General features: G+C 37.7%; 1 protein-coding gene across 14 annotated transcripts in view; it reads right to left on the bottom strand.

The window, feature by feature from the left end:
* Window positions 1–18,207, bottom strand: part of LOC309439461 (uncharacterized protein) — a 39,590-nt gene extending 21,383 nt beyond the window's left edge. For 4 of the 14 annotated variants that reach the window (XR_014183993.1, XM_082052073.1, XM_082052074.1 and 1 more), the window contains exons 1-4: window positions 18,005–18,207; window positions 17,056–17,148; window positions 12,485–12,570; window positions 8,181–8,293 (exon numbers count right to left, since the gene is read on the bottom strand). Coding sequence is in view for 5 of the 14 variants with exons in the window: in XM_082052073.1 (XP_081908199.1) it covers window positions 8,206–8,293; window positions 12,485–12,570; window positions 17,056–17,148; window positions 18,005–18,022 (285 nt within the window). In the remaining 9 variants the exon portion in view is untranslated. Of the gene's footprint in view, window positions 1–7,347; window positions 8,511–11,985; window positions 12,135–12,484; window positions 12,571–17,055; window positions 17,149–18,004 lie in introns of those variants that run through there. The other 10 variants (XR_014183994.1, XR_014183995.1, XR_014183996.1 and 7 more) reach the window with 8 other exon arrangements.
* Between the last annotated feature and the right edge of the window lie 2,389 nt (window positions 18,208–20,596).

Genomic DNA, 20,596 nt, shown 5'->3' with positions numbered 1-20,596 from the left:
GAGAACCTCGTCTAAATGCCTTTTAAACACCTTCAGGGATGGTGACTCCACCATCTCCCTGGGCAGCCTGTTCCAACACCTGACAACCCTTTCTGTGAATAATTTTTTCCTAATATCCAATCTAAACCTGCCCTGGCACAACTTGAGGCCATTTACTCTCGTCCTGTCACTTGCTACTTGGGAGAAGAGACCAACACCCTCCATGCTACAACCTCCTTTCAGGTAGTTGTAGACAGCGATAAGGTCTCCCCTCAGCCTCCTTTTCTCCAGGCTAAACAGCCCCAGTTCCCTCAGCCGCTCCTCATCAGATTTGTGCTCCAGGCCCCTGACCAGCTTTGTCACCTCCTCTGCACTCTCCCTAGTATTTCAATGTCCTTCTTATGATGAGGGGCCCAAAACTGAACACAGGATTCAAGGTGGGGCCTCACCAGTGTCAAGTACAGTGGCACAATCACTTCTCTAGTCCTGCTGGCCACACTATTTCTGATACAAGCCAGGATGCTGTTGGCCTTTTTGGCCACCTGGGCACACTGCTGGCTCGTGTTCAGCCGGCTGTCAATCAGCACCCCCAGATCCCTCTCTGCCAGGCAGCTTTCCACCCACTCTTCCCCGAGCCTGTAGCATTGCCTGAGTTGTTGTGACCCAAGTGCAGGACCCGGCACTTGGCCTTGTTAAACCTCATATAGTTGGCCTCAGCCCAACAATCGAGCTAGTCCAGTGCCCTTAGTGAAGCCATGTTGGCTGTCACCAGTCACCTCCTTTTTCCAATCTTGGTGTTCTGGCCTTGATGTCAAATGACAGTTAAAATTAGGATCATCAAGAGTTTGTGGTTTAATGGTACAATTCTCATGTTTACTAGATGACCTTGAAGGTCCCTTCCAACCCAAACTATTCTGTGATTCTGTGTTAAATGTTCTGTTTCACTGATGGAGAAGTGTTTATCCAGGAACATGCCTTGGAGGGAAATCTTGTATTTGGTGTGATCCAGTTTAATCAGCCATTTTTGCTGTGGAAATGATCTTTGATGCTCCATTTGGTTATTTGCACTACCTCAGAAGTATTTCTGGGGAGCGATCGAATTTTATACTGAAGGGAGCAAAAAGGCAGCCTGTTACGCTTGCTTCCCAGGTCCCAGTGCCCACAAAACAGCATCACTCAGTGGGGAAGTAGGAGGTTCTAGCATTCCTTTGGACGTGTGGGAAATGGCATATGTGTTTATGTGGCCGTGGTTTCACCTTACACATGGACCACCAAGTTTTAATGACACACTTGGCCACAGGAGGTTCAAGCCACTGACCACTATGTTTATTCCAATGAGCCAACCCGTTGGCATTGGGAAACCTTTTACCCCAGTTTACACCAGGAAATATAAATCAGACAACAGATTTCTTGTCTATAGTCACATTTTCAGTATTGGCACTAGAGATTCCTAAGGAAGGCTGCTTTTTGCTTTTTTTTGCGACAGAACCTGTTAAAGGGAGCTGTCATGGAGGGTGTTTTGTCAGAAGGATGTAGCACAGAGTGAGTATGGAAAAATGAATTTAGGTAGCACATGTTTAAAGAAACTTTAGGAGTATAAGTAAAAGCAGTCTAGCTCCTCATGGTGTCCCGTTTCTAATGAATGCTTTATTCCACATCAGATTCTTGCTTTTCGAAGTAAATAAGGCTGTGTGCTGGTATTTTCTTTAGAAACCTCATGCACATTAAGACTGTTTGGGATGAGGGGAAGAAAAATTATAAGGGAACTGAGCTATTAATTTTAAAATACTCTCCATTAATGTTTTTCAAATCCATTCTTTAAATTACTGGGGAGAGAGAGGGAAGTCAGATGTTCCAGCACTTTCAGACAGACTTTTCTCTGTGCAAAGGAGGCTGAATATGGCTTCCCTCTGGTATTGATGAATCCTGAAAGACCTTTACCTATGGCAATGTTAATTACTGACAAACTCTGATGTAAGGAGGGATTAGATGAAGGCGGGACTATGTAGATCTAGTAATAAAGTGGTGTGTTATCAAAGCGTTGTAGAAAATGACCTTACAGAATCAGTTTAAGTCTGATATGTCTTGTACTAGAACTATAAAGCTTAATCTGTTCTTGATTGAGTCAACTAACTGAAATATCTAGCTGCAGGCATATGTATATTTGTTAATGAAATCAACCCTGAAAACTTGTTGTGGGATTGGTGAAAGCCTGGTTGTCTTTGGTTTGGAGTTTTAACTGTGTTGACCATGAACTACCTAAAATATAAAGACCCTCGTTTTTACTCAGCTCGACGTGATGGACATGCCCTCCTACTCTATTACGTGAACTGTGCTTATGAAGTAATGGCAAGTTTCAATTAAATGCTTCACAAGCTGTTGTTTATAATTATTTGTTTTAAAAGGTCTGAAAGATTTTACTGCCAGAATCTAGCTGTTTTAGACACTTCCACAATAATGAGGCTTTAGTTTTTTGTAGTGTGCTATCAAATTCTCTTCCCTATCATTCTTCCTCGCCTCCTATTTATATTTTATACATTCTGCCTATACAGTGCATGTATTTATTTTCTCATTCTCAGTGTATCAGCAACAATGATTGAAATATGGGCTGCCTACTATGAATGCACACACAAACACAGAAGCATTCAGTGGAGTTATCCTATTGACAAGAAACTATTTTTTTACCATTAGCACCTTCTTCCTATCCACAATTCTGCAGTGCAAGAAAAATGAGACAGCTTAGGAGGTCTGCAGTTACATTTTGTAGCACAAACTAATTAGTTACTACATGAGTTATTAGGCAATCTCCACTCCCACTAGTTGCATTTAGTAATGAGACATTCCTTGAGAAGTGCAGTGAGGATTAATTAACATTTGGTATATTGAACTTGAAAAGTATAAAGGCCCTAATTCAGCACTATTTAAGCATGTGATCAACTCCAAGCACATCTGCTTTATTTCCATCTGAATCAATGGCATTTAAGCATGTGTCTAAAGTTAAACATGTACTAAATCACTTTCCTGAGTACAAACAAACTACTGATTTAGAGCTTATAAAAGCTATGGGTTTTTTTTCCCGTGAAATCTATAGAGGCAATTCCTAATCAGACTGAAGATAAGAATCTCTCTCTAATTTCTAAAAATGATGTCCCATTTTCTTTACAAAATAACTTTCATTTGTTTCCATCAATACATTAGCTTTTACGTTCATGCTTTCTCATAAGAAATGTCTTCCATCTTTAAAAAAAAAAAATAATAATTCTGAAATAAAGGAGGTGAGCCATAAAGCTTGTCCAAAACCATCACAGATTCTCATTCATGTGCAAGGAGTATTCCAGATTATACTAGGAAAAATATCTGAAACAGAGTTTTTCAGAAAAATGTCTTCTTGTGATTCATACTCATAATGATGTTAAGTAAAGCAATCTACAAAATAGGTAGTTTGCTTAATGGCTAAATAAAAATGCAAATCTTTAGTTTTTATTAGCGCTAACTCTTCTGTCCAAAAAGACTTTGATACACAAGTCATTAATCCATGGTATCAATGATAATAAGTACGTACTTGATTCTTTAAATATTTATAATTTGTGAATAATTGTCATGTAGAACTCTGAACAGTTACTCAAAAGAGATCGCAACAAAACCTAACAGACTGATAGTGATGAGACTTGACTGTCTCTCGTATAAAAAATTCCCCACCATTGCTTTCACTGAAACTGATTTGGACAAAAGCACAGATGTTATGAGACTTTTTCTTGAACAAGTATCTAACATAAACTTCTCAAAGTCAGATATATGCTATCATTCTATGTAGGAGCAGTAACTATTTCACTAAGAACAAGCAAAATCCTCTTGACTTAATTTCACTGTCTAGGAAGTGCAAAGACTTGGTCAGCAGTTGAAATCTCTGATATCCCAGGACTTTGCAAGCTTCAATAAATCCATATAACTATTAGAAATTTCTAGAAGAGCTAAGACGGCTTTTCTTTTCTCCAGATGTTAATCCATCCCAACCAAATGGGAAATCTGGAAATGATCAATCTTCTTTGTTAGAACTCTAGTAAACATATAGCAGCTTCATTTCCAGATGGTGAAATCTGCATTCACCAGGCTTTCCACCAACCCCTCAGAGTCACCTGAATGAGGCTCTGTGTGTGCTCGCTCTGTCCCTTTCCTGCTTGTGTGTGTACCCCCCTTCACTTTTGTGAGTGTTCAATGAAGTTCTCGCTTGCAATCAGCTATACGCAAAATGTGAACTCGTTGCCCATCATCTTATCTCATGCTTTACGTGTAATATTATGCACCTGGTGAGTGATGGTTCAATCAGTTAATTCTGTTGTGCAGCTTGGACAGTGACATGTAATTCCCGGAGTGATTTTTAACCCTGAAATCCTTTTGTCCCTCTTAGTCTTTCCAATCACGAATTCTTAAACATTTTGTTTAGTTGTTTGTTTTTTAATAACATCTGCAGGGGTTACCTGCAGAATGACGTATAGAATAACCAGGGAATCAATGATGAGGGATTTGCTGTTCTTTGGCACAGCCCCATGAATCTCTCATGACAAGGGAACATGACTGAGGTGGACAAGAGCAAAGGGGATTCAAAGCCACTTCCAAAAAGGAGGTTTCAGAAGACAGCCAACTTTTACCTATACTGCGTAAGTTGACTACAGTAGAAAATGGTGTTTAACTAGAAACTAAATTAAGTAGCATTTAAGTAATACATTTTAGATATAATCTGAAGTCTTCTACTGATAAAAACACTCATCCTTAAAACATTTTTACTTCATCTGTGTTAACTAGTACTAATATCTCAGTTTAATGTCTGCGAAAAAATCAATTTGATTTTAAAGTATTTTTTCATTCCTGTTATCACCGGGTAATGTTAAAGTAATTTGAAGGTTCATCTGAAATATCTAAAGGACAAATGAGTTTCTCAGTTGTAACCAAGTTCTTCAGGTTCTTAAACAAAAATCTTTTATGAGTAATGATTGATTGAAATTATATATATCTTTCCATTTCCTGTCTCTAATGTCCTTTCATGGTAGATGATGTGCCACAACTTAAAAGTTACATTTTTCTAGAAACATGGGGCAAATATGCAACAGTATCTTAGCTATACTAGCAAATGCTATCATTATTTAACATGCTTTAAAAAGTCATGAATGCACATTCTGCTTCTATCTCATGTTTCCGGCTGTTACTGTAGCTATCAGGAAGAAAGCTTAAAATAATATTTTATTCCAAGTATTAAATGCTGTCAAGTAGTATGTTGTCAGTCATAAAATTATAAACTGGAATATAGCAAAATTACCTAATTTAATCTTGTGGCATTTCATAAATGGACAATGGCTAAATGTAGTGCTTATTCTTCTTTGTCAATCAAAGGAATAGAAAAATTGCACACTATCAGAACTTCCCAATACAGAATTTTTGCAACAAGGTGTCTAAAGTTAGACATTTGGAGTGGTATTTTTCTGATTTTAGCCATTTTTTAAGTTAAGACAACAAAGCTAAGTTAGTAGCTATCAAGATTCTCTCTATTCTGGGGTAAGATATCCATAGGACTTAACAAATTTCCATCCCACCTTAAAGGCAAAACATGGATAGATAAGATGGTTTGCATCTGAAATTACCTATTTCTTCTACTCATTGTACTAGGAGCCCAGCTGACAGATCAGGTGGCTGATTTTTCGATAGCTGGAATTAGGTGAGATTAATCCTGTTTTCATGGTCATACTTTGTTATTGAAATTATTCAATTCTTCTTCAATTTACTATTCTGCGTGGATGCAATACTTGATTCTTTTTAAGAAAAATATGTATCTCAGTTGCTTATACTCGGTGTCCTTTTTTTAAAAAAAAATTCTCATGAGTAGATGCTCTTCTGGCATGAGTTTTCAGAGCTTGCTTAGCTTACATGAGTTGATAATGATTTATGCAGGTGAGAATCTGAATGTACGTACTTGGGTGTTGACCTGCTGCCTATGAAGCAAATGTAGATTACAGTTGATGCCAGCAGACATTTACACAAGTCCGTGCATGGTTAATTTAAACACCAGACACTACTCCAGAGCATTCCAGTTGAGGTTTCAAGTTAGTATTCTGATTGCTTATTATTTTATCCAAGAAGATTTGTCTGCTTGAAATTTTTTCGTGTTTCTTTTGTCAGATAAGTGCTGTTCTGCATTCTATGAGTTAGTGAGATGTTACGAAGCCGTTCAAGCAAAGCCAGCTTCAAGCTGCCAGTGGTGCTACCGATAGTCTCCAATTTTGTTTAAATAAATATTTAAACTAAGTGAAACACCCTATTGAAATAGTAAAGTTTTATTGTGGCAGAACCAGTGGTTACTAGGAGTTGTGGAAACCCATTCAATCTAGACCACCAGCTGGATCAATGCCACACGACGATCTATTATACCAGCAGGGTGCCCTCATTAAATGACCTTTATGTCTTGTGTTAAACCAAATCCATTGCCAGTGTTAAATTACAGTAATAAATCTCTACTAAATTTCAGAATCAAAGTTCATATAATTTTTATGATAGTTCTTGTTCTAGTTATTTTTCTTTTATGCATGCCTCTGAACTTCTAGCTGTGGATGGCAACAACAGCAGCACCACCAAATATTTGGCAAAAACTTACTACATTTTTGGCCCAGCTTTAGACTTAGTTGGTTTAGTTATATTCTCAGATCAATGTTCACAGCTCCCAGGGACTTCAGTGGATATTGTATAGCTCATGTATTTGAAGACAAAGTGGAGACTAAAACATTTAGCTATTGAACTGTCCTTAACTGCAGTGAGAATATTTGCATTTGAAATAATTGCATTCCTGAAAAGTTTATATTATTGCCACTGTCCCCAGGGAGGAAACCCTGTTATATTTTCTTTCTTTGTTTTACAGTACCATACTGCTTCTGTTTAAAAATATAGTTGGGTTATTTCTGAAGTATGGCTGCCTTCTTAATGATTGCTTACCTAATTGACAATACAATATCTTTTTGTAATTTTTGATATGATTCTTCTTACACAGATGATTCCCAATCGATTTTTCAAGAGACATGCCATCATCTTTATTTCATTTGCAAAAATAAAAAGGGAATTACTTTCCTATCTGTATTAAAAAGACAAACCAAACTAAAACCAATGAACAAAACAAACATAAAATAAACAGACAAAATACCTAACAATAAAATGGACTCACTCAAATACAGATTTTGTTAGGAGCACTGAAAAATGATGATTCATAATATAATAGTATCTCAATGCACAAGCCAGAATTACTTGCACACTATGATGGGTGCTGTAAAGTGCCCAGTGAGATAGTTCCTGCAGTCTATATAGACAAGTTAAAAATTAGAGCAGCTGGACGAACCAAAATTCTAACAGACTAAAGCTCTGTCTAGACTGAGAAACTAAAGTGAGTTTAGCAGGTGAATTAGCTAACACATTTTAATGAATCCATCGTTAGTCATCTCTTGATGACCAGAATGCACAAACGGATAATATTTAAAAACTGACTGTGGTCAATGATATAGCTACTATTTTGTGACTAGTGACTATTTTTTTCTTAGAGCTGCAATTTACTGGCACTGCAATATGTGTATGTTTCCAACTAGTTCTGACATAATTAATTACATTAATTATATGCGATACTGATTTTTTTTTGCAGTTGAGATTTTTGTAAGAGCATGCATTCTGTGTGTACATTTGAACTGTCCTTTGATCAACGGGAATATGCTGGGAGAAGTATGAAAATTATAGTACAGTTGTTTAATTTAGTACAGTATGTTTAATTTAGTAAAGAGGCGGTCAATATACATCAGATTCAAAATGAAAACCAGATTAAATTGATTTGCCTGATACTTCTATTGAATTGGTTAGAGAATTTTAACAGATGAGCACATTTTTTAGGCATGCTTAGGAAGCTATAATTGAGAGATGCACAGCCGAACAATTCTGAAGCACCTGAGCGACTTAAAAGTGTAACTGTGTTTTACTAGAGCAACATAGACACTTGGGAGCCTGGTTTGCATTGGTTTTTAAGGAGACCTCTGCTCATAAGTATCCATGATTTTTTTTAAATATAATCTCTGAAGAAGGATTTTCTAATGGATCCCAGAAGAAGACACTTAAGTTTGTAGTTATGATGGTTTCTTCCAGAGTAGAATTCTTCTGAAACACGGCTGTTTGGAACTTACCAGGGAAGTTTCTTGTCATCTTGGTCTAGGAGTTCTCTTCTTCCAAACAAATGTAGTTTTGATGAAAGTCATAACTCAAGTTGAGATAATTCTTCAAATAACCATATCCAAACCTGTAGAAGATTTTAAATGTGACAGTCAAGGCCTTTCATTTGTCTTTGCTTTCAATAGTATGCCAGTGAACAGACAAGCATACTGGATGAGGTGTCGGATATATTTTTATTATCTTTTGGCGTAGTAGTTTCAGTGGCAATAGCTGAGATCAGTGCCTGAGAATTTAAGCCACTCTCCATGCATTTTTTGTTCAGGACAGTCCCTACTCTGAAGATCCTGTAACCAAAATAAAGATAGACAGAGGATTGTATTATGTACAAATGAGAAACTGGGGATTAAAGGATTTGCCAAAGCCCATAAACAAATGAGAGAAGAAACTAGATCCCTCACGGACATGGTTTGCCAACAGCAAAGCTGAAGCACATTAGTGGGCAGCAGACAGAATGTCAAGCACTGGCCATTTTGCATCTACATCTATTTTGCAGACTAATGGGATGGAATAATTAGTCCCTGTGGATCAATGGGTATATTGCCACTGATGTAAATGGAACCAAGATTTCAGGCAAGATGTCTACCTAGAACTGGCAGTCTAGTCTGAGCTTTAAAAACAGAAGTGTTTGATGTAGTGAAAATATCAGATTCCTTGTTGAAACATTCTTTTTTCCTTCCTACATTTTCACCTTAGGACAACTGATTGATTTTTACAAGAGTAGATGTAGCCAAAGTCAGACAGTTGGGCTGTTAGATAACTTTTAATTGCTTGAAACCTTTTAGTAAACCAGCCTCAGTCAGAAAGTTGCAGAACCATGAAAGTTCAGTGCAATTTTCAAGTAAGGTTGTCCTTTCACTACTAGTTTCATTTCTGCTTGCTTAGACATAACAGTAAGTTGGTGGGGTTTTTAAATTTTTTTTCCCTAAGTCAATAAAAATATAACAACTCAATAATTACATAGAATAAGTAATGCTTTTCTTAAAAATGTCTGTCAAGTGAAATGAATGATACTTCACCGGCAGTTTAGCAGAGTAACTACTACGACAGGATCAGTGTCTTGTGCTTTAAAAATAAACTTCTTTGCTCTGAGTCAACATCTGCTTTGCCTTGGCCTTCATTTAGCAGCAGGAGACCATTATCCTGTGATGACTTTCTATTCCACTGACATCTCATCTGGTGCACCGATATTCTTAGTATTTTACTCCCCTGCTGTGCCCCTTCCCCTCAGCCACACACACACAAACACTCTTTATCTCAGCCTGTAGAATACTGTGTTCTGCTGTTTCTGTGAATAGGAGATTACGCATAATGTAATCAATCAGTTGCTTCTACCACTAAGGAAAAGTGTGTCCTTCCAATTAACTTTTTATATCCTAATAAGCAAACAGGAACAGACTTGGATAGGTGCCTAAAATCATGAACAATTATCTAAACTGCCCTGACATTCAGAATTTCAGGTGGGGACTAGACCATCTGAGAAGGCAAACTTTCTTGCAAAAGTTCTAGCCTTACAGACCTAATGTGGTTATTGCCAGGAATAGAAAAATGGAACATAATATTGAAATAAGCCGCCTAAATTTTTTGAAGGCTTGACTTGTTTTAGTTTTGGGGCAAATATTTGGAAGCAAACTGGTTTTCTCAGACTTATTTGAGGTAAATGATTATTCAGATTTATTAAATCTGTTAGGTTTACAGTTTTGGGGCAGTTAATTTGTAATACTATGTCCTTTGATACAAGAGAATACGTGAAAGCAGGAATTTCTTCAGTTTTTTCACCACAAAGGAAAAGAGAAGAACATAACATCAGAATGTAACAATGCTTGTACTGGAGCAGTCCAGAGGTCTGTTTAACCTGAGATGTCAACAAGAAGATGCTTGTGTAAGAAACAGGGCACGAATTGTGTGATTCTACAGCTTTCCCACTTTTATGATGGTGCAAGGACTTGATGAACCCTGGGGGCAGGGCAGGGAGGGAAATTGCTGTTATGGTTTGCAGAGCTGCTGGAAACACTCAGTGCCTAATGGGGTGAGAAGTTTCCTCCTTCTGTGTCTTTGTCTCTTACACAGACATGCATATCCACACATGCGCTGAAGTAATGGAGCACCATTATGTGATGGGAGCATGTTGTTTTTTCGGATGCACCCAGAAAGCCCTCTGGATGAGTCAATCGAAATGCATCCAGTTTCCCCGTGTGTCTTTTTGAATGCCTGCAGTGAATACGAAAGCCAAAACCTATCCTTCAGTGTTATTATTTTTAATCTAAGTACGACTAAAAGAGAATGTGTTATATGATGAGTTTACAGGCATGGTTTGAACCTGTCACTTACCAGCAGCAAATTACATCTCTCACATTAAAATATAACCTCCTCAATACTGTTTATTATACCTGAGTATAAGCTGATTGTGATGGACTGTGATTGTCATCTGATGCAAGTAAGCAAGACAAAGATGGCTTTGTTTGGTTTTCTTTTTTTTCTTTGAGAGGTTTAAGCTAATGTGTCTGTGTATGACCAGTTTGAAACATCTTCCATTTACTTTTTTCAATGTAAAAGTATGATCCGTACATTTTCTGTCTGAATTTCTTCAAAGAACTACTGCAGGAACTTGCAAGATAGAACCGCTGTTGCTGCCTTCTGCTTCAGATTATTTAGCACATACTACAGAACCACTGTGTGTATTTTTCTTGTTCATGGGTTGTTTCACTGCCTCATACCTAAACAGCTAGAATGAACTGGCATTCAGGATTAGTAACTTACTCTAGGTGAAGTTAACATGCAAGTCTTTACAGCAATTTAAATTAGTTTCCATTGAAACAGCATTTTCCTAGTCCTGTGTTTTCACTGTATTGTAGTTTTCTACTCTTCATCTATTACCGAATGCAGTTGACATTTTTGTGGAGGTAATTAAGATGGGAAAGGAGGAAAAGAGTATGAACTTTCTCACAAGCGTGCCCTGGATCGTTGGAAATGTTTTCAGAAATGGCATTTTCATCTTGTACTTGAGTATCTTGTATACTGAGATGTGTGCAATTATGTAATAGTGTATACTCTGCCAGGTTAGCTACATACATCAGCAGAAAGACCACCCTAATCATTCCCTTTTATGCTCTACCTTGGAGTAGGTGTGGACTTAGAATGGGTATCTCCTGAGATAATAAGAGATGTGAGGGGAGAAAAAAGCTGTTGAAAAATGGTGGTTTGTATTTGAAGACGACTGAAACAATGCCACTTAATAAAAAGCTGTGTTAGAAGTCTTTGTGGAACATCCCTATTTTTTTAGTAATTTAGAGAGTATCCCAATTAAAGCGCTGTTTCTGTTCTCACTTCTTTACTATGAGAGGAAAGTAGATTAATGTGATAGTGGGAAAACAGTATTCATATTTTAGACCGTTTTCCATATTGTCTTACATTTCATTGCAATATTGAAGAATGGTTGTTTTCGGGCCTTAACCTGCATGTTTCAGAAAGGTGGGCTGCTTGAATTCAGCTTGAGGTAAGGTACTAATATTTACATCTCAGGCATCCAACATGTAAGGCTACCAAGTTTGCACCTGAGTTTTCCAGTAGAGGAATACATGCAAATACAGTTTAGAGCATTAGGAAAGTATATGTGGCAACTGTTTGCTCCAATGCATGGACACAGCAGGGAAGTGCACATGAGCAGATCTAATGTGCTTGAGAAGCAGTGCAGTTATTGTGCATGCACAAATCAAATGTACCATACAGGGACAGTAAATGTATGTCTAGAAAATTACACACCTACTTTTCATATATCGTGGAGCAGAAATGTCTGTTTGCTGTGGAAAAGCTGCTTACAAACTGCACAGTAGCACTGGCTGGACAGCCACCTATGCAGACCTCACAAAGATAAAACATCCTCAGCTTCCCCTAGAAGCAAGTTTTCAAAGCTGAAAAAAGAGGTTGTGTAGAAAAATAATAATTTGGCATAGCGTAACTTAATGTTCTTCCATTAGAAGCAAAACTGACTCAGAATTAGTCTCTGTTCTGTGCTTGTATGTAAAGGAATTATTTTCAGAAGAAATTTTCTTGCCTTATTTACTGACATCAAAGAAGATAAGCATTTATTAAGTTCATTAAGTTCATCTATTAATTTTAATGTCCCTCAACCCCACCAGTACATCGAGAATATGAAAGGAAAGACGAGGAATGCAGGGACAATATCCCAGTGCTTCAGGGGAGTTGATGCCCCCCTGTGGGAAGACACATTGGGACCCCGCTCACTGGCTCTGTCACTTACTCTGATTGTGAGGTTGTGTCCTTACAAGGAGAATGAGATTGCTTCCTGCCTTGTAAAAACGATCCTGCTTGTGTTCCGGAGAGATGCTATGAAGAAAAGATGCAAAGAGTTTAACAAGAAAACCACTGACTTGTAAGGCAGTAAAAATTGGCAGCATGATTCCTTCCCCCACTTTGGCTTGGAAGAAGTACTCTGTCAAGGCAGACTGTTGACTTAATGCCTACAACACAGGGATTGTTCTATTGGAGTAAGACTTTGAGCTATCTAGGCCAGTGCTCTGTCCTGACAAGTGACCAGTAGCAAATGCTCCACGAAGATACAAACACCCCCGCCCCCCTTAGTGGAACACTGAGGGTATTATGTTCAGAAAGGAACTTTCTATCCTCATATATTTATGGGTTAACATATTTCTTGAAGTACATTAGTTTATACTGTTCCTAAATAAAGTAAAATTTAATGTAGCTTTTGATATTTTGATTGTCCACAGACATTTCTAATCTTTCTCTTTCTTGAATTCCCTGAGAATGTAGTTATTTCTAATCAAGCAACATTGCATTCTGAGGAGGAGGACATCTTGAAAAACTCCAGCGAGCTCTTTTTCTTTCAAGGATGGGATGGGACCTCTTCAAGAGTAGGAGAGCAGGAGACAATCACTACAGGAAATTTTAAATGTTCTTCTTTTCTGTCTAAGTTTGTGAATCCTAAATTTTAAAATATGCCTGTATAGGAAAGATCCATCTATGGAGGACACTACCTATGTGGAATTAATTGTTCAAGGAATCAGGCTAGTGAGGGTCAGGGTCCCCTAAGAACAGGATACCTTGTCAGATATGTTTTGATAGCTCTTCTAGTGCCTTTGCCCTGGATTTTAGGAATGAGGCTGTCCTTACCATGACAGGAAAGCACTGGGTAGCCACTGGACTGCTCTTTGAATGCTCTGCTAAGGCCAGGTTTGCTCTCCAAATAGACAGTGAGCCTGCAAATGTGGGAGCCAGCGTGTGTAATGTATACGATGGCTCACTCTGTTATTTGGTAGTTTGGTATGCCACACAGATAATTACCTGAAGAGGTGAAGTGCATATGTATAGAAAGTGGGAAAGTCAAGAATATTCATGCTCGTGCAGTTTTTCCTGAAAGGCTTTATAAACATAGTCATTGCATCTGCACCCTTTATATGCTCCAGACACAAACTTTAAAGGTGTTATTGTGGTTTTAATTCTTTAATATTTTCAAAAGTATTAATGGAGATTTTTTTTCTCTGCAAATATAAGTAATTTTCATTAGAGTATGAATGATGAGGTAAACCAAATACCATCTGAAGTACTTGTGGTTTTATTCAAATCGATGTTTGTAAATACTTCTTGTAAAGTGTTTCTTGACCCTGTATTTGCTCAGCATTAATCCTTGAAAAAAAAAATCTTGTGTGGTCAATGAAGACATCCAGTAGAAAATGGATCTGCTGAAGTGCTTCTCTCAAAATGAAATTTGCTTTTATGACATGCTTCTTTAAACATTTTTCTTAAAATCATACAGACCCTATATATAGCCTGTTCATACAAATCTCTCTCTGCTATCTTCCATGCTCCCATTTCATCTGCCTAGTTCCTCTTCTCTGTCAATTTTTGTCTTCATGATTTTTTCCATGCATCTGGCTGAACTTAGTGTATCAGCTTTTTATTCATGTGCTTTTACTTCGTAGCTCAGTCAGCTATGTAATATGTTCTGAAAAACACAATTTCTCAGTATTTTCCAGCGCAGATTATTTTCCAGTGTTAACAGTACACTGAAGGATGTGTGTAAGCAACAGCTCTGCTGGGACACTTAATGTCCTGTCTGGTTACAGCCATATCATCCCCCCCGTCCCCGCCAGCAATCACAGAAGTTTTAGTCTTCTTCAGCAGTCGTTCTTTGATGCTTCTGGAATGCAAAGGATTCATTTCTAGTCCACACAAGATATATTGCAGAGCATATAGATGTACGGAAATCAGAGCTTAGCTGTTTTTTTGGGACTGCCAAAGTTTCACTGTAAACATGAGTTCAAACAGAGCTGCTTTCTCTAGACTTACGTTTATCCTGAAATTCACAGCTTGTTTTCATTGTGAATATGCCTGTGGGAAAGGTCTGTTATACTGTAGATAATTTTCACCGTTGCCCAGAAGTCATTGCTATATAGCTAGGTACTAGTAGACTGGGCAACACAGGCTCTTCTCTCTGGATTTTATTTGACTATGTTGGCACTGGATTCAAGCCTGGAAGGTAAACTTGATGGTTGGTGTTATGAAGGGCTGTTCCTGCTTTTGCTGAGGTTGCAACTGAGTAAATGTAGTAGTCTATAAACTATTGAAATTCATAGCAGTTCCAGCTCCTGGATGCCTATCTTTGCTATACTGAGAATTCTATCCAGTGTTGGAACAGCAGCATTCTTCAGGATCGTGGGCTGGCATCTCATGATCTTGAAGCAGCTTGTATTTGTGAACAGCCTGCCTGCTTCTGTCACTCAGCACCACGAATCTTTACTCAGGACACCCTTCTTTCACCTGAGTGTCTCTCCTGTTTGTCATGCCGTGTGTTTCATTAAGACTCAGGTCAAAACAGTCCTTTTGACAGCTTAAGTTCTTTGACTCTTTACACAAAGAATAAACATGGGCAACAGGTTTCCATCTTGGCTGAAGATGGATTTGAATCGATATGCACGATACGTTTGAATTCCAGGGAGCTCAGAGTCGTCTTCTGATTCATTAACGGCCATCATTAATCTTGATGGAGCCTCTAATGGACATAGTAATATTTGCATTTTGTCCAATCCTATTACTCAGATAACTGCCAGCAGTCAGGCAGTACTGCGTTATCCTAGAATTAACAGATAAATCTTCCCCATGTGCTAATGCCTAAGTAGCTGGAGTTTTAGTAGGACTGTTAACGTGACAAGTCTTATGATGTTAATTGGGGCAGAAAATGAAATACCTCTACTTGGTAGAAAAGAACCAATGTCCCAACTTAAGATGCAGATAAATTTCTGACTTGCTGAGAACTTAGAAAGAAATGTATATGACCATCTTTTTACTGTTGTGTGTGTCTGAGATTGCGCTATGCAGGTTGTCAAAACTGTTGTGCAAGGCATAGTATTTCAATGGGGGAAATAATAATTGCAAAGACAGATTTTTACCTTACACAGTATGAATTTATCTGAGCAGCTTACGCACACATTGGACGATCTGTAGTTCTTCTAGAAAGAGTCTGTGGATCTAAAAATTATCCTTCTTGCACAACCATGGATTTGAATTCCTTGCCCAAATATGCATGCGAATGTCAGTACATAAAGTGCATTCATGTAGCGTATAATTTTCTGTTGATGAGCACTGACAGCTTCACAGTAAAAATCCATATATAACACATAACACTTTTTAATATATGTGTACATTTGTAAAGTTTTTTTTAACTATGAATTCTTTTAAATGCAACAGGAAAACGTTTTGCTTTTAAGCTAAGTAATCTTCAGAAGAACTGGAGGTGCTGATAGAGTAATTGTGTTTATTCTTCGAGTTTCACAATTTCTGTCTTATAAACATTGTTTTGCATTATTGGGCTCCACGTTTCTCCTTCTCATCTGATGTTTTACAAATATTTTTCTAATTGCTTGAGACAGTGTGGTCCAATAAAATTACATCGACTTTCTGCTGAACTTGTTTGTCTGATCCACTGCCAAAAGTTGTAGGCAGCTAGGCAACACACTTGGTCTCACTTTCTTTCACTCCCCCTCCTCTAAGGCAGCGCTTCCAGACAGACCTCTACCCTTGAAAGAACATACATATGGGGACTTAGGGTTGTGAGACATGCATTTTACATTTCTAAGCCATCCAAATGCTTCAGCAAGGCACCGCAGCCTAGCAGATTTTTAAGACAGCTGGATCTGTTTCTTTCTATTGATTGTTATATTATTATGTTAATACAGGTAAGTCATACATTATATTTTAAAGCAGAAGTAGTTGTTTTGGGTCGGTCCCCATTCATGTTACAGTATAACAGCTACTCTCAGCCTTAATGTATTATTTCTTCATCTGATAAAGGAGAAATTACAGCTAGAAGTGTCCATAAAGTGAGGTACTGTGTTTCCTTATCACTCTGAGAGCCCACATAAAGAAGGTACAAGGGGTTATAACTGCTGACATACATAGATGTAAAATATTCTGTATTTTTACAGTGACAGAGGGAAATTCAGAGCAGAATTGCAATGCTGTGGCACTGAAAGTCTGAAAGAACTAACAGAACAATGAACCATAATTTTTGAGTCTTGATAACAGAGTGTCATGTAATGAGGAATGAATTGTAACTAGCCGTGGACTGAAAATAGACCCTTCCCCTTCATTGTCATGAACATGTTGCTGTTTATGATCAATTTGCCAGACAGTTTCTTCATGATATTACAGCTTTTCTGTTTTTTTACCCTCATATAATGAGGTGAGTCTGTAATTTCTTTCCCTTCGGTACACAGGTTTGTTGGCTTGTCTTTTGAAATGAGTACATGTACATTGTGCACCTCATTCCATGGGCATTTTGTAGCATTTGCTTACCATGTGCCATATTTTGTGTGATGGAACATGATCAGATCCAAGATGTCCTAAAATAATTGGTTGCTTGATGTCTGGAAGCATTTTAAAAAGTACCTCGAGGAAGGAGAAAGGAAAAAAAAAAGAGGCAAATAGTGCTGGTCTGCCACAGTGGAACAGATATGGTATGTGATCAGTTAGCTGCAGCCCACAGATAAACACAGACAGACAAGCCAGCAAGCATAAACAGAAACCACATTATTGTCCCACTCAGACTTCTGGCCTCATGTTTGTTAAGTGATTTCTAGAGTCTGAAAAGCAAAACAAGAATTTTCAAGTAAGGATAGCTGAATTTGACATTATTTGATATTAAGCGTCCACAGTTCTTTTTAATCTTCAGCATCAGTCTTTTTTATTAGTCTTTGTGTCCGGTTGCTTAATAAAGACATGGGGTGTGTAATGGATGGTATTTATCAATGCAACTTAATTTTTTAAGAGCTGCATAAAGCATAAGCATTGTATCTCTGGCTTGGGCAAATTACTTGACATCCTTAGTAACATAAGAACACCTAACAGTAATTTCAGAGAGAGTTTCTTGAAGCCTCCAGATGTCGGGGCTATGGAAGTGTAAAGTATTATTACAGATGTTTCTTGTAATAATAATACATCTGATAGCAGGGCAGAAAAAGGAATTAAGGGCCAAGTACTTCAGTCATTAACTGAGCTGAACTCCCACTACAGTCTATGTGAGTTTTGTTCAAATAAGGATGGAGGAATTCAAATGTAAGTAATTACTTCAAATATGGAATGATTTATGCTGCTTTCCCAGCCTTGTCTTTCTAGAATCTTGAAAATAGAGTTGGGGTATATTGACTCGCTGTACACAGAAAGAAAGCCTGACAGCATAAGGCTTGGTAGCATAAGAAAAGTTTGACACAGTCATAGATACACAAAATCAAGCAGGGTGACTTACATCTGCAAAGCAATCCATCAGAAGCGTGCCTGCAGCAGAAGGAGACGGATCCCGGCGAGCTTTACCTCAGCTGGCACCAGTACCACCATCTCCTGGGGTTACACAGCCGGTGCGGAAACTTTGCTGCTCCATTTACGGTGCTGTTGGCAAGATCAGGGAGCTCAGGGTGCCTGAACATACCCCTGTCCCACCTCTGGCTGCAGAGTAGGCACATTTTTGTTAAAGACACACCAAAGAACCAATGGATAAGGAAGCTGCTGTTTGGTTTGATAAACATATTTTCAGTGAGAGCTTCACCTTTGTGGATTGCAGGCTCTAGTTTTGTTTTTTTTTTAAAGCTGTTTATGAAATAAGGACCTTTTAATAGCCCATGTATTTGTGGAAGAACACCACAACTAACGCCTTTGTTGCAGAGCCCAGGAACATTGCTGAACACATTAAGATGCAGTTTGCTCTTACAGTATGGACAGCATTAAAATTTTTCAAATGATGTATCTCAGCACTATGAATTTCTGATAAAATTCAGACATTTAGAATGAAGCTGAAAGTTCATTAAAATATATTTAGGTATATGTTCATTGTAGAACTTGTAGGTGTGCCATCTTCTTTGTTGTGCAATAAAATCCTACAAAATACTAGTTTTTCTTGATGTAGGTTGCAGTCTGTGAGGTGTACACAGTCTTATGAAATGCTGTTGTGTAAGATAATAGGTGGAAGATTATTTTTAGGAACTTGAAACTTTTTGAAAGCCTCCGCACTGCTCCACATCTGTGTCCATGACACAAAATTGTAGTTGTTTGGCACTGGTATATCTGTTTATACACATGGAGAACACAAAGAGGACTGGCATAAACAAAATGTCATATACATTGAAATTTTGATTACCGTAAAATAATCAATCTGACATCATCACAAAAATAGAGTGCCAAAAAAAAATTAATCTGCCAACTCACGAAGGGCAAGCCTCAAATTTCTGTGGTTTGGTTCATTTATGTACTAAGAAAGTTAAACATGTTCATGAAACTTCTCAGATCCAGGCTCTGTTCCTACTTTCTCACGTACTGTTAGAGGCTCAGATCATCATGTTCCTTTCTGTTGTCCCATAGCTCCTGTTCAGGTATTCTGGGCAGGATTCACTTTGGTTATCTAAACATCAGCAGTTTAGGACCAATATATGAACTAGTTGCTTTTCTCTTTAAAATCAGTGCCAAGAAATAGACATTTCTGGTGTGTGTATCATCTAACCTGTGTAGCCTTGAAATGACATGTCTCAGACCTGATTATTCTCCACGGGCTATAAAGGGATTCTTGAGAATTGTCTCGGATGTAACAACCTATGTTCCACCCATCGCTGGCTGTCTTTCAATACTCTGGTATTGAGCAGCCCAACAGTTTAATTTCTCTTAATTTTGCCTTGAAATTATTAGCATTATTGTGGTGATGGTCAACAGCGGGCAAGCAGTTTGAAATTTAAAATTACCACTGGAACAATTTTTTTTGTAATGCTCTAATTAATGTTTAATGACATTTTGAATTTTTATTCTTTTCTATCTACTCCATGCCCTTTATCATTCAGTGCAAGAAAAGAAATTGGCTAGTGCTGCTGTATTTCTGGTTTTTGCAGAGATGTAAATAGAGACATTGTTTCGTATACTTCAGGTATTTTTTATATCAGATATTAATGCCTTATATGCCTTATTAGTTAAGTACATGGAGATTTTTGCCTACTCAGCTGTAAAGCTTTTTTTTTTTCTAATAGTAGGATCTGCAGTATTACTTTTCGGGAGGTAATATGCTCAAAATAAAATTTAGCTGACACTTGAAGATTCACTGGAATGGTGATGGAAATTGCAGTATTCTTCAAAACCTTGAAATACTTTGAAGTTTCTTACTCTGAAATTCTAAAATTTTAACCTGTATAATTATTTTGCCTGTTCATAGATGTGTGCAGACACAATCTCCTCCTTTTGGATTTCGTACTAGAGAACTTTGGGTAACTGTGTCATGGCAGGTTGCCCATGTTTTGCTTCACACTGTAAATAACCTTTTTAACAAGAACATGCCACTCTTGTTGGATTTTCTGCACATCAGAAGGGGTTCTTGAGGTCTATATTCTCAGAGCAGATTTCACTGAGTCTTTGGAAATGTCTGTAAGCATTTCCCTAGATTTTTTAAATGAAGCATTTAAACTGTTTAGTCAAATGAATTCCTTTTTCTTCTTTTGCTACCTGGCAAAGGTAGGAACCACCTCTCAGTAAATTGTAACTGTTTTTTATATTCGGTGCAATGAAATTAAGATTAGGTTCCAGACAAAACCATGTATGCGTTATGTACGCAGAAGTCTGTGTTTGTACACATTGACTCAAAATCAAACTAAAGCTTTGAGTCTTCTTCAGTTGGCACTTTAAAGTCTATGTATAGCCTACATTAAATAACAAAAGGCAGTATTTTGATGGTACTTTTGTCTTTTATTTTACCTCTATGGCTCACTGCACTTAGAATTTGGTTGCATTTATTATACAAATGCTATTGATACTGGAAAATGGGGGCTTTTTTGCCCATTTAAACCTTGACTTATCTAAAGATATTTCA

Source organism: Streptopelia decaocto, assembly GCF_964273445.1.
Source record: "Streptopelia decaocto genome assembly, chromosome: 4".
Taxonomy (NCBI): Eukaryota; Metazoa; Chordata; class Aves; order Columbiformes; family Columbidae; genus Streptopelia; species Streptopelia decaocto.
The sequence above is the reverse complement of the archived record's forward strand: the minus strand, read 5'-3'. Positions and strand labels throughout refer to the sequence as shown.